The 13625-nt window shown below is 43.3% G+C and overlaps 1 protein-coding gene across 1 annotated transcript in view; it reads right to left on the bottom strand.

The window, feature by feature from the left end:
- The window catches only part of Dock1 (dedicator of cytokinesis 1), a 502961-nt gene that overhangs the window by 361641 nt on the left and 127695 nt on the right, over nucleotides 1-13625 (bottom strand). The window contains exon 23 of the mRNA NM_001033420.2: nucleotides 7357-7465. Within this exon, the coding sequence (NP_001028592.1) occupies nucleotides 7357-7465 (109 nt within the window). The remainder of the gene's footprint in view (nucleotides 1-7356; nucleotides 7466-13625) is intronic.

Here is a 13625-nt window from a genome sequence, read left to right as displayed (position 1 = left end):
TCAGCCTCCTAGTGCACCAGCAATGCATCAGACAAAAAGACAAATGTCTCACTTTTGAAGACCACAATGCCCAAAATTTCCCCACTCAACACTTCCTTTTTTACACTTCCTTTAAACTTTCCAGAACTCTCCAAAATATTTCCATCCCGAGACATCCTGTCTTTTCAAACTGTATATTTTCCATTGCTTTGCTCTGTCTAACTTTTCTCTTTGAATAATTTACTAATTTGTATTGTCTATATATTGATGTTTTGCCTGCAAGTATGTCTGTATAAGGGTGTCAGATCCCCTGAAACCGAAATTACAGACAGTTGTGAGCTGCCATATGGGTGCTGTGAATTAAATGGGGGACCTCTGAAAGAGCAGTCATTGCTCTTAGCTGCTGAGCCATCTCTCTAATCCATATTTTTCTTATCTAATCCATATTTTTCTTAACAGTAATTTGCTATAAGTCATAAAGTGAGAACATGTGTGAATTTGAATAGAATTACCCATGTGGTTTATCCTTGTCTTGTTCACTCAATTGTACCCATGAGAAAACATACTGAAATGTATTACTCCCGACCTGGCCTAACACAGTGCCAGGCACAAAGTGCAAACCTCTTGCTCACTGAGACTCCTCTTTACATGCTTCCCCCACCCCCCAAAATAAACATTTCAAATAGCTGAACAAATAAATGATTGTTGCTAGGCATAAGGAAGCTTGCCCATCAGGACCGACGCTACTTGGAGATACTGAAGGAATCCTGACCGTGATGGAGGATGAACAAGGGAGCTAAATGGCATTGTTGGCAGGAAACAGGATGCAAGCCAGAGGAAACATGTGTGGGAAGAACACCGGAGAGTCCTGAAGACCAAGATGGAACGAGTAGGAAATCATGGGCTCCTGAACAGAAACTCTAGCACCAAAGGAGACTATTTCCCCTTAAGCCCAAACAAAAGACAGAGTAGGTGGAATGGTTAAATTGGCCAGACTTCAACTCAAATTCTTGCCTCTAACACAAAGAGGGTCATGGTGATCAACACAGAAATCACTCACAGGTTAAAGGAAAAGATGACTCTCTCCCACTCTGTACTAATGAAACCACTCACTGTAGGGTTAAGAGTGTAAAAGCAAAGCCCTTACATTCAACAGTAACAAAGTTATTTTGATGAGAAATCACTGGATTGAGCAAATGAAGGCATGTCTGCTCAGGCACATGCCCCCAAACCGGCACAGAGTGATTACAGCTATAATTATGGCTACGTTCACCAGGACAGGTAGCTGGCTTTTAACAACAAAGCAAGAAAACACAAATGTTAGGTATCATCCTTGTAACAATTTTCTCTCTCAGGCTGGAAGGAGAACCATGCAAAAGCAGGCATGCTGAAGGAGAGTGGGTGGGCAGGATCTTGTTACTACTGCACATCTGTAAAGCTGGCTGTTGCAGCAGTCTCCTGCATGTAACACAGACAGGACAAAGGAAGACGTGCACCTGGCCAGGGGGCTCCAGACTGACCTTGATTATGCTTTGTGGTCCTATAGAGACTGTAAGAACCTTTGTAGTGAATCTACTAAGCAGGAAGCCCTGGGCTGAATTCTCAGTTTCTGGACTTTGGAAACCCCTGAAGAAGTGCAAACCAAAGACTACAGTAATGGACTTGGAAGCATAAACTAAGGGCTTCTTGTCAGGAAGACATAACATATTGCCTCCATTGCCTTCTTCTCTGCTGTTGATTCTTAACTGACACATGCCATAACTTTACTGGGCAAGGGTCTTCCCCAGGCACATTCAAGGGAGCCTTGACAAATCAAAGCTGAGAAGCTGAGGGCAGGCAGCACAGGTGAAGCCAACGGAAAGGCTGCACCAGTTCAAACCCCAGTATTCATTCCGCCTACTATAACACAGACACTGGAATGCAGCACTAGTCTGGCTTCCTCCAACTTATACACATGGAGACTTCTGCTGTGGGTTGAAGTGATTTTTCTATCAAAGGTTACATGCAAATCCAGAGCAGTTGTGAGTAGGATCTGACAGCGTCTTTCTCGGATAAAATTAAGTTGGCATGGAGTCAGGCTTCAGTAGTGTGAGCACTGGTTCCAAATAACTGAAGAGGAGAAAGGACACAAGATGCAGACGCACAGGCAGAGCCCCCATGCAAAGATGCAGACTAGAGCCAGATGGCTGTGTCTATGGACCGAGGGTGGCTGAGGACTACCAGGTTCTGCCCCAGACTACACAGAAGGAATCAGTCTGCTGGTGCCAGGATGCCAGGCTTCCAGTCCCCAGGCTTATGAAAGAATGAATCTATGCTGTTTCAAGCCACTGCATATGAAGAAGTTTCTTTGTGCCATCCCAGAAAATTAATACAACCTCTATGCTAACTAGGTCTTTCACCTTCTGGACTCTGGCATCTTGTCAGCGGTACTCTCTAGAAGGCCTGGCCTGTGGCTGATTCTCAACCAAGTGTAGCCATTCCTGTCATGGTTGGCTGCTCCTGGGTGTAGCTTCAGCTGCTCCTATCTTCTCATCCCATAAGTCTTTTCCTTATGCAGTGACATGACCTGGAAAGTCCTCATGGGGAACATCACATCCTGTGCCTGAGATATACAGGAAACTAGCAAGTAAGGCACACACCATGCTGTGGCTGTGGCTACCCACACTGCCCACCTCCTGTACTACCCACTGCCACACGGCGACCGCTGCTAACTTCTAACCAAAGGGAGTAAAAGAAAGACAATACTGTTTGCTTTGGGCAAAACTTTCAGACTCAAAATGTGACTTTCTTAGGCTGTCTGTTGGTCTACAATGGCCCAGTCCCTCACTGGCTACCCTCCTCACCACCACAATCTCCTTTGTCCCCAACACAGACAATAACCAGAGAACAAAGTAGGTGCTGAGACACTGGGTAGTTCCCTCCACGCTCCATGCCACTGGGAATTAAGTAGAAGCCTAGACAGGACTATATGCACAGGAAACTAAGTCAACAGCCATCTATGCACCAGGCATAGAAAGCACAGACGCCTCACGAGACAGATAAGTCTTTAAAGTTCAAAGGGCAGTCACAGAACAACCATGGGATCAGAAACTGAAGCCCTTGGGGTAGACCAGATGGTTCAAGGATTCTGCCAGGACTAGACATGGCCAGCCATAGAAGAAGGGTCCTAAAAAGCTGCATATATATATATGTGTGTGTGTGTGTGTGTGTGTGTGTGTGTGTTATATACATATACATATATATATATATATATATATATATATATATATGTATGTATGTGTATATATATATATGCATATATATATATATATATATACACACATACATACATACATACATTAAAAAAGGGAAACCAACTCTATGTTTTGAAAGAGGAAGTGGATTGAATGAGCAACAGTACAACCAGCACCAGATAACAATGTGCTAGTGAAATGCACTGGTGAGTCAGGTTAAACTGTAGTGGTTTTCAACCTTCCTGATGCTGCAACCCATTCATATAGTTGCCCTTGTTCTGGTGAGCTCCAACCATAAAATTATTTTCGTTGCTATGTCGTAGTTGTAATTTTGCTACTGTTGTAAATTGTTATGTAAATATCTGTGTTTTCTCATGGTCTCAGGGAACCCCTGTGAAAGGGTCTTTCAACCTCCAAGGGAGTTGTGACCCATAAGTTGAGCATCCCTGGGATAGAGAGAAAATTCGGCCATTAAGGGTGCATACTGATTTGGCAGAGGATTCAAGATCAGTTCCCAGCACTCAAATCACATTGTTTACACTACTGCTGTAACTCTAGCTCTAGCTCCAAGGGGATCCTACACTTCAGCCCTCCCCACAAGTAAATGTATGGGCAGGTACACATGTATATACAAGAGAGACAAGGAGAGGGGGAGGGAGAGGGGGAGGGAGAGAGAGAGACTGAGACTATTATATTAATGGCTCTATTGCAAATCCATGCCAAAGATAGATATAGAAGTATAATAGTATATGTATATGTGTGTGTGTATATTATATGTGTGTGTGTATGTATATAATATATATATATATATATATATCAATTACATGCTGCCAGGCCTGCCTCTTTAACCAAGCAATAACTAAAAACAGATGTGAGGAAATGTGTCTGAACCAAAACGACACAGACTTTTTTTCTCACCATTCCGTATTCAGGACCACCATTTACATGGCATTTACACTGAATTAGGTGTCATAAGGTATACAGAGAAGACTAGATGTATTGAGGTGGTAAGCTGAGCACTTGGCAAAAGAAATCTTTCCTCTTAAAAAATTAAGCTAATAATAAAATGTAATAGACTATAAGGGCTGGACAAAGGTTATTTGCAAATGCTTGTTCATGTTTGCAAGGGATTTGAGCATCTCAGGTCTCCATCGATCTCAGTTGAGTCCGGGAAGCAGTGTCCCACATGCACCGAGGGAAGACACTGTGTCAACAACACGTGACTCATCATATCTGTGTCCATGTGGGAGCACTCTGAATATAGAGAAAAATCCCAGCAGAAACTCAGAGAGCTGAGGTGATGAGCAACTCTTCTGTCTTCTGAACTTGAACACAGGGAGGCAAATGAGAGAGCCCTGGAGGGGGGGAGTGAATAGGCACTGCTGATACCAGGCATGGAGCACCGTGTTGGTCAAAGCTCCAGGAAGCCAGAGTTCCCATTGGTGCAAACTGTGATATCTGACTGTTAGTTGTCATCACCCTCACACATTCAGACTGTTTATCTGAGGAAAATAGAAGGGTAAACTTTGGGATTTGCAAGAAGCAGTGCAGACCTGAGATGCCAGCTTACCCATGCTGAAGAATTTGACGTAAGACATAAGACCAAGAAGAAGGGGTACTATTTTTAGGCACATTAAAATCATGCCTCTTGGAGGGAAAAACTCACCCATCAGCTCCAATCCAACTGACTACACAATGACAGCATCCCAACACAGCTCCTTTCAGGAAGGCCAGATGGAAATCGCACCGGGAGAGGGTGAGAAAGGGGACAGATGGGAGGACTTCTTCCTAAGGGCAGTCCATGGAGGAGACAAACACTCACACGTCTGTGCATCACCCTCAGTTCAGGAGCCTTGGATTCAATTAGTCGTGACTCGAGTCCCAGCCACATGCCCAAGTGGCAGGGGCCTGTGGCTCCGCAAGACAGTGGGGAAAGCTCAGAGAACTATGATGACAGATTCCTTCTATGCTGCACAGGAAAGATGGGAAAGAGCCCCAAAGAACAGTAAAAGCACTGCTTGCAAATGTGGGCTGAGATCCATTAGCCCTTGCTGAAAACACAGGGCTTCCCAGCAAGCAATTTTACCACTGAACAACATTAGTCTAGAATACACTAAAGGAGACTAGAAGAGGAGAATAGAAACTGCCTGAGAGCATCATGTGGAACAGGGGCTGACATTTTTCACAAGCCATTTTCAGCTTCATCTATACAGCAAAGACACTACAAATGAATGCACACAGAGAAATAAACAAGCATGCATGGCAATCCACACAGTCAGACAGCACAAACATGCATGCTTACTCAGATACACTCACACACAGACACACAATGCTTGCACCCCACAGAGATGCACGGGGCTGCACATACATATAGACACATGCACACACTTCCAGGCACATGCACTATGAGAACATATACACGAACTGTATGACAGCAGCACCAGGGAACTAGGGTGCATAGCAGTGGTGGCCCTTTGGGAAACAATATTTAATCCTAGAAAATGTCTCAGTAAGAAAAACCTAAGATGCCGCACAATTCTATTTCCATTTCAATAGGGCAAAAACAGGAAGAGTAGAAATGGTGTGTGAGCCAAGGCCCAAGTCCCAGGTCCCTTAATTCGGCAACACAAAAGAGCAAATGTGGTGAGATCATACAATACCAAATTAACAGTAAGGGAAGAAGAGACTCGTCTTCCAACGTGCAGATGGAAGGCCTGAAGCAAGCATGAACGTCACTGAATTTATCCATGTCTTACAATGAAACACCCACCGGAGGGAAAGCTTTCTGGGCTCCACTGACAAATGACTCGACTACCAGGGAGGCAGGCAGACACCAGTCAAGCCCAATCAAACTTAATAATATAAGAGTATATTTAGCCAACTAAAATTACTTCTGGTCTCGAAACTTCCTGGGACTGTTTTTTTATCTATTCTTGCACAGTGTGCTCCTGTTTCTCTGAAATGTCACTACATTCCTCAGTAAAGCATACTGGTACAAAGCTAATTTTAACCCTGGAAGGTTACAGCAGCCTTAGGCAATATCATACTGTCAAAACAACTAACCTAAAACTTCTAATGTATGCAGGACACGACTTTCCTCACAGATCATCAATCTGGGGGAAATTCAAGTCAAAATTGGACTGAGAGATCACATGACAAAGGCAGGAATCATTCTGGAGGAAGAGGTGAGGTCACACCGTGGTCAGCTGGGAGAGTCACCTTTGTCAGTGGGACAAGGAATCACTTCTGAGCGCACACATCCTCATTCTAGATAGCACAGCAAAGCTTTTCAGCTGGAAGATGGCCTGTCCAAAACATTTGTAACACAATAGTAACAAGAAACTCATTTGAAATTATCCACTTAAAAAAAAAAAAACAGAAAAGAAGAAAAGCTGCAGCTTCCGTGTGGAGTGTGAAGCTACAAGGGCTCACTTAGAAGATTGCTTTTTGTTCCTAGCTGGATTTTAGCAGGCAGCGAACTCCAAACTGTACAGCTTGCTTGGTCATAAATCAGCCCATAAAAGCCCACATAACCGAGATGCCCTAGGGTGCAGGAGCCTGGCTGCTCTTCGGGGCCTCTCCACACCCTGTCTCTGGGACAACTCCATAGCAGTAAAAGTCCTAGAGAGGTCCCCAGCCTTCATCCCAAGGACAGCAAAACAAGACGAGGTGATCATAAATGACGGGCTGGGGAGATGGCTCAGCCACTAAAGTGCTTGCCTTACAAGCATGAAGAACTGAATTCAATGCTGCAAAACTCATTTTATAAAACAGGACAGGGGGCCAGCAAGATGGCTCAACCATTAGAGGCGTTTGCATGCATGGCATAAGGAGAGTTTGTAGAAGCATACATATACTCCAGGCACAGTGGTGCACACTTATATTCTCAAAGACAAGCAGGCACAGAAAGAAAGATCCCTGGAGCTAGCTGCCCAGTCAGGCTAAGCCGAATTTTCAAACTCCAGGTAGAGTTGTAGACCCTGTCTCAACACCAGTGGGTTGGACATGATGGCTCATGCCTTAAGTCTCAGCACTTGGGGGGCAGAGACAGGTAGGTCTTGGTGAGGTCAAGGACACTCATAACTAAGGGTCTCTCAGCCCAGACAGGAGCTGCCTAAGCCTGGCTGAACGTTGTAGCACCTACCTTCACCCTGACTGTGAGCTCTGACAGGCTGCTCATCATGTCGTTGATGGACCGGAACAGCTGCAACAAGGACTCCACGAAGTCAGCTTCCCCCTTGTTTTCATACAGCCTGCAAGAAACACACAACATTGTGGGGACCTGAGGAAAAGACCCTGATGTTCACCCTGCATCCACAGTACCTAAGGGAAAGACCCTGATGTTCACCCTGCATCCACAATACCTAAGGGAGTTGATGGGGGGGGGGGGGGGGACCTGCTCGAGTATGAGGTGCTATCTCTGGCATCCATCAAAAGGGGGTCTGATTTGACACACAACTATGGAGCCATGCATCAGGTTGGACTTAGTCACAACACATAATGCTAGGGACTTGACACAGTTCATAAACCTATCTAGAGAAGAGATACACAAGGGAAGTCTGGAAAGGAGACAGAAGAAAGAAAAGCAAGGGTATGATGGACCGCTTCAACATTAATCCCACCCCAAAGAAACCATAATTTTCACTTGACACACTTTGTGCCAGTTTTCAATTATCTGTTATTTATTTGATTTTGTGGTACTGTGGCTGGAGCCCTGGCCTCATGCAATCCCGGCAAGTCCTCTGTCGTGGAGCTGTATCTTCAGGCCTTCTGCCAGGATTCTTAACTCCTAATGTTATGTAAGTAACATAAGGAGAGTTAATTGTCCAAATGTGACCAACTAGTATAGCAATTTGAAAAACAACATTCTATTGGTAAATTCACAATTATGTTGAGAAACGGTACTACCCCAGCGTGATCACTTAAGAGGCAATAGGGACCAGAAAACTGTCAAGAGCTTTGGCTATGCCTTAAATGGACAATAGGGATGTTGTGCACTGGTTGTGTGAATGCTGATATATGCTGCTCATCATAAAGAAGTCCCATCTATAAATTATGTATTAGCAGTTACAGCAAGTTGCATTTACATTTTAAAATGTAGCAACTCAGATGTTTTATTAATATAAACTAGTTTCCTGCCTAATTAAAAATATACCCCACCTGAAACTTGTACACAATGGAAAATTTCATAAACTCGGTGATAATTAATTACCCCAGAGGTAATCTTACATTTAAATGAGTTCCTCTCTAAAGCAAGGAATTCTGTATAAAGTGGGAAATTGCAACCCAGCGCACCTGTTTTGTAAATAAAGGTTTCCGAATAAAGGTTTGCTTAAATGACGTACTGAACCATTAAAATTATAGAGTTGTGAACTTCTGCTCGCAGGTGGTAGGGGAACAATGGCAGGCACGGCTGCAAATATCTGGGAGGTGTCATGATGTTACGGAACTAACATAAGGGGACTTAATTGTCTAAACATAACCGGATCTTAAAACCATTTGAAAATGACATTATCATGGTAAATTCAAAGTTATTTTCAGCCATGGCACTACACGAGGGCCTTCATTTTAAGAGTCCATAGAAATCAGGATACCACCAAGAGCCTCAGATGCGCTCTAAATGGACAATGAGGCTCTTGTATGCTGGTTCCATGAGTGCTGATATATGCTACTTATCGTAAATAAGCTACAACTTGCTGTCACCCCAGGATATGACATTTGCCATCTCCTGTTGCCGCATGGCGGAGGAGACTAAACACACAAACGAAAACTTGGAGAAAGCCAAGTAGAACTGGCAAGTGTCTCCAAAAGAAATGGCTTGGGTTTCAAAAACCAAGGAAAGGGACACAGAAGATAAAAGACAAACAAAACAAAGCAAAACGAACCACAACAGATTCTGGGTGAGGACTCTGGAGAGCCTTGGAAAATGAAGTGTTGACCTCTACAAGGCACACAGCCCACCACTGGCTCTCAAGAAACCAAGGTGCTCAGAGTGAATGGGAATACAAGACAGGCTCTGGTTAGTTTTAAAAGACAGCCTAGGACCATCTGGAAAGAACACTTTAATAAGAAATGACGCAGAGCAGGTTAGCCTGTGGGCATGTCTATGGAGTACTCTCTGGATTGTTAATGTGGGAAAACCTAGCCCACTGTGGGTGGAAACAGACCCTAGTCAGGTACTCTTGAACATATTAGAGAACACAAGCTGGCTGACAGCAGGCAGGTACAATTATCTCTTCGCTCCTGAATGTGGCTGTGCCTGCCTTGACTTGCCATAGATGGTAACTGTGACCTAGAATTGAGAGGCAAATAAACTTTTTCTCCCCAAAATTGCCTTTTGTTGAGGCCTTTTACCACAGCAACAGAAATGACCACGATTAGAGTACCGTCATGCCGAAGGAAAGTCTCCCAGAGACCAGGAAGATGAATAAATCAGTAGATGGAATAAGCCATCTCAGGAAGATGATAACACAGTTTGGGACTTCCACAGTTTTGCATAGGTGTAGTCCAGCCTTCAAGCAGAGCTCACTAATCTCAGCCAAACATGGTTCACATGGCCAAATCAAAGAGAAAAAGAAAATAATGACCCAGAACACAGGAGATGTCTTATAGTCAATTGATGGGAACATCAAAATTAGAGGGAAAATGAGGGCTGGGGAGATGACTCAGTAGTCAACAACACTGAAAAGTTTTGCGGAGGGAGGATCCTAGCTTGATTCCCAGCACCTACATTACGGTCACAACAAGCTCCAGGAGATAAAACATTCTCTCTTGCCCACTGTGGGTACCATATGCATATGTTTACACACTGAGAGACATACAAAGATGCACAAAATTGAAACTAAAACATATCTTTTTAATTAGAGAAAATAAAAAGTTGGAATGTTAGAAAATAAAAGGTGGAAAAAAAGTGAAAGTCAAGGTGGAAGATTGTAGTGTACAAATGGATCTTTAAAACGGAAGTTCTCAATTTTAAAAATGTAATAACATTGAGAAGTCACTGCATGGGCTAACTAGAGAGCAGGCACAGCAAGAACAAAAATAGTGAAATGGAAGACAACCTGGGGCAAAGCCACTACAAAGATAAACAGAGGAGGAAAATACAGAGACAAGGGTGGAAGATGGAGGCACAGCGAGGGGATCTAGGACCAACAGAAAGGGAAGGTATTCGAAGGAAGGAGGTCAGGAGAGACCCCTTTTTGAAGTTCAAAGACTTCAATCCCAAACCCCAAACACCCAGTGCAAAGTAAACGCAAAGAAAAGTGATCCTGTACAGCCACGATAGAACTGCAAATCAGCACAGAGACCTTGAACCTTGAGGGCAGCCAGGGGGAGACACATATTACTCTATCTTTAAGGATGTTAAGTGTGAGTCTGAAAGCAGACTCACCAGAAATGATGGGAAACCAGAAAAAAATAGAAGAACAGCTGGAGGAAGAAAACTGCCAATCTGGAGGGCTGTGTCAAATGAAAGTATCTTTCAAACACACACATGAAATAAATCATTTTCATATACACAAAGCCTGTAGCTGATTTCTTCTAAAAGAAATTCTATGGTGAACTCTTTTGACAGAAGGAAAACGACCCCTGAGGGAAACCTGAAATTTAAAGAGACATGAAAAGCAAGTCCATGCCTAGAGCACACCCAGTGAATACCGATTACACAAAACAGCTTTGTGTGACAGAGCTCAAAATACATGTAGACTTAAAGTGCATGGCAACATTAATGCCAAGGACAAAAAGAATGGCATCACCATCCTCTGCCATGCTGGATGTAGCTGGCATTTTCTAAGGAGAAGTAAAGGTAATTTAAATTATTCTTTAGATTTAGCAGGCACGTTTCCATACAGAATAATTATCAAAAAAAAAAAAGGAGTAAAAGATGTTTAACATTTTAAGACAGCAGAAAATAAGATGGGAACCAGAAAACATTACGTGGTATTGAATAAGGCAAGGGGGAAAGGGAAGAAACTGGAAGCATGATGCTTACAAGGAGAAAAGTACATAGAAAAAATAATAAAAATCAAACAAATGAGAACAACATAAAAATTGTTATAATCCATATGGATTCATTTTGTGCTAGACCACTAAAAAAAAACAAAAAAAAAAAAAAAAAAAAAAAAAAAAAAACAAGTATACAGGGCTGTGGAGGTGCTCAGTGGTTAAGAGAAGATTGCTCTTGCAGAGGACCCACCTGCATTCTGATGCCAGGACCCTGCTCAGGGAAATCACAGCTGCCTAGAATCCCAGCCCCTGGAGATCTCTTGCTCTTTTCTGCCATCCATGAACCCTGAGTCGCATGCACACACCCACGTACAGACACACAAGCATGCACAGGATAGTTAAAGTCTTTAAAAATAAATAAGGCCTGGAAGTTCTAAGAAGGAGAACTGACGTGTGTGTGTCTAATATCATCACGCATCTGCACAGCAGTTACAATGCCACCACCATGGAGGCTCTTTGCCCAGCATCTGCCCCCTCAGTCTGGGACTGATGCCAATCTGGCTATGAATCACCATGTCGAACAACTACGGTTCAAGTATCTAATGCCATGCCATGCTTTGTTCTGGAAAATCACTCCCTTGCCTCAACCTCTGAATATGTCCACAGCCTGCTGTGGCATACATGCTCCCACCACAATGTGCAGCAGTTGTCATGGAACTGCTATTCCCAAATAAAGACATTGGGGAATCTTTGTCAAGCAGTAGATTAGGGAGATATGAACAGAAATTGAGAAATGATATCTAGAGAGGGAGAGACAGGATCAGGATAGATAGACAGACGGATGGACAGACAGACAGAATAACAATGCACTGATTTGAATGAGAATGCTGTTCCTGGGCACTGATGACTAAAAGCTCGGTCCCAGTTGGTGATGCTGTTTCAGTAGATTTAGGAGGTGTGACCAGGAATAAGCAGTATGTCACTCGGGATGAGCTTTGAGGGGCAAGCCATTCCCAGTTCTCTCACTCTGCCTCCTGCTTGCAGTGAGAGATGCAATCTGTCAGATTCTCCTTGGCCACCCTGCCTGCTGGCTGCTGCCTCTGCTCCACATTCTGGAATCTGGCTTTCTGTCTGGAACCTCAAATCCAAATGAACCTTTCCTTCTGTAAGTTAGCTTGGTAATGTTGTTCCATCACAGCAGGCAATAAACTAATCAATACAGATAGACAGACAGATACAGGCAGAAAGACAGACAGAAGTGAGAGACAGATGAGAGGTTAGTGCATGAGAGATAGATAACTGATATAGAGAAACGATAAACAGATAGATATAGAGATGATTGACTGATGAGAACAGATAGAAATATATTCAAAGAGATGATAGAGATGGAAAGAGAACTATATATAATAGACTTATGGACATACAGAAAAGATATATAGGACAGACGAGCGTATAGGTAATATTCTCGTTTCTTTTCCATTGCTGTAAGACAACACTGACCAAAAGCAACTTAGGGAAAGGGGGTTTATTTATGTTATGCTTCAGGTCACAATCTATAGTGAGGGAAGCCCTGGCAGGAACTCACACACCAAAGACCTCTACTTACTGGCTCACTCCCTGGCATATGCTCAGCTACCTTTCTTATACAGCCCAGAACCACGTGGGTGGAGAGGGAGGGGTTACACAGTGGCATGGACATCCTAGATCATTGGCTCTCAACCTTGCCAGTGCAGTCATACCTTAATACAGTTGCTCATGCTGTGGTGACCTCCTACCGTAAAATTATTTCCACTGCTACTTCCTAACTGTAACTTTGCTAGAGTTATGAATCAGAATGTAGACATCAGCTATGCAGAAGGTCTGAGGCAGCCCCTGTGAAAGAGTTGTTCTACAACCCACGAAGGGTCATGACCCACAGGTTGAGAGTCAATGTCCTAGACCAACTGACAGGAAAACACCTCATAGACATGGCCACAGGACCATCTGACGGAAGCAATTCTTCAACTGAGGTTCCCTGTTAAATAATTCTAGGTGTCAAGTTGTGTCAAATTGATAATAAAAATTAACTTGGATGGATGAATAAGAGTATGGAAAAATAGGGACAGAGGTAGAAAGATGATAGAGAGTTCATCAAAAGACAAGTAGGTAGGTAAGAGAGACTGTAAATATGAAAAACATGTTTGACAGTAGATCATACCTACATACAACATACATACATACATACATACATACATACATACATGGATAGACGGGTGTCAGATTTTTTTTCTTATTTAAGTTGACCACAATGAGGTCTGGAATACTATCCCTTTGGAGGGAACAGTCAACTCTAGCAGAGCCTATATGGAACCTATGGTATTCTCCATTCCCACAGCACAGCTTTTTCGGACTCATGAGTCCATTCAGGGATCAAGGTTGGCACTTTTGTGTTAAGGCACCCTATTGACTTTATCTCAGTGTATCCGAGGG

Source organism: Mus musculus, chromosome 7 (assembly GCF_000001635.26).
Source record: "Mus musculus strain C57BL/6J chromosome 7, GRCm38.p6 C57BL/6J".
NCBI lineage: Eukaryota > Metazoa > Chordata > Mammalia > Rodentia > Muridae > Mus > Mus musculus.
The sequence above is the reverse complement of the archived record's forward strand: the minus strand, read 5'-3'. Positions and strand labels throughout refer to the sequence as shown.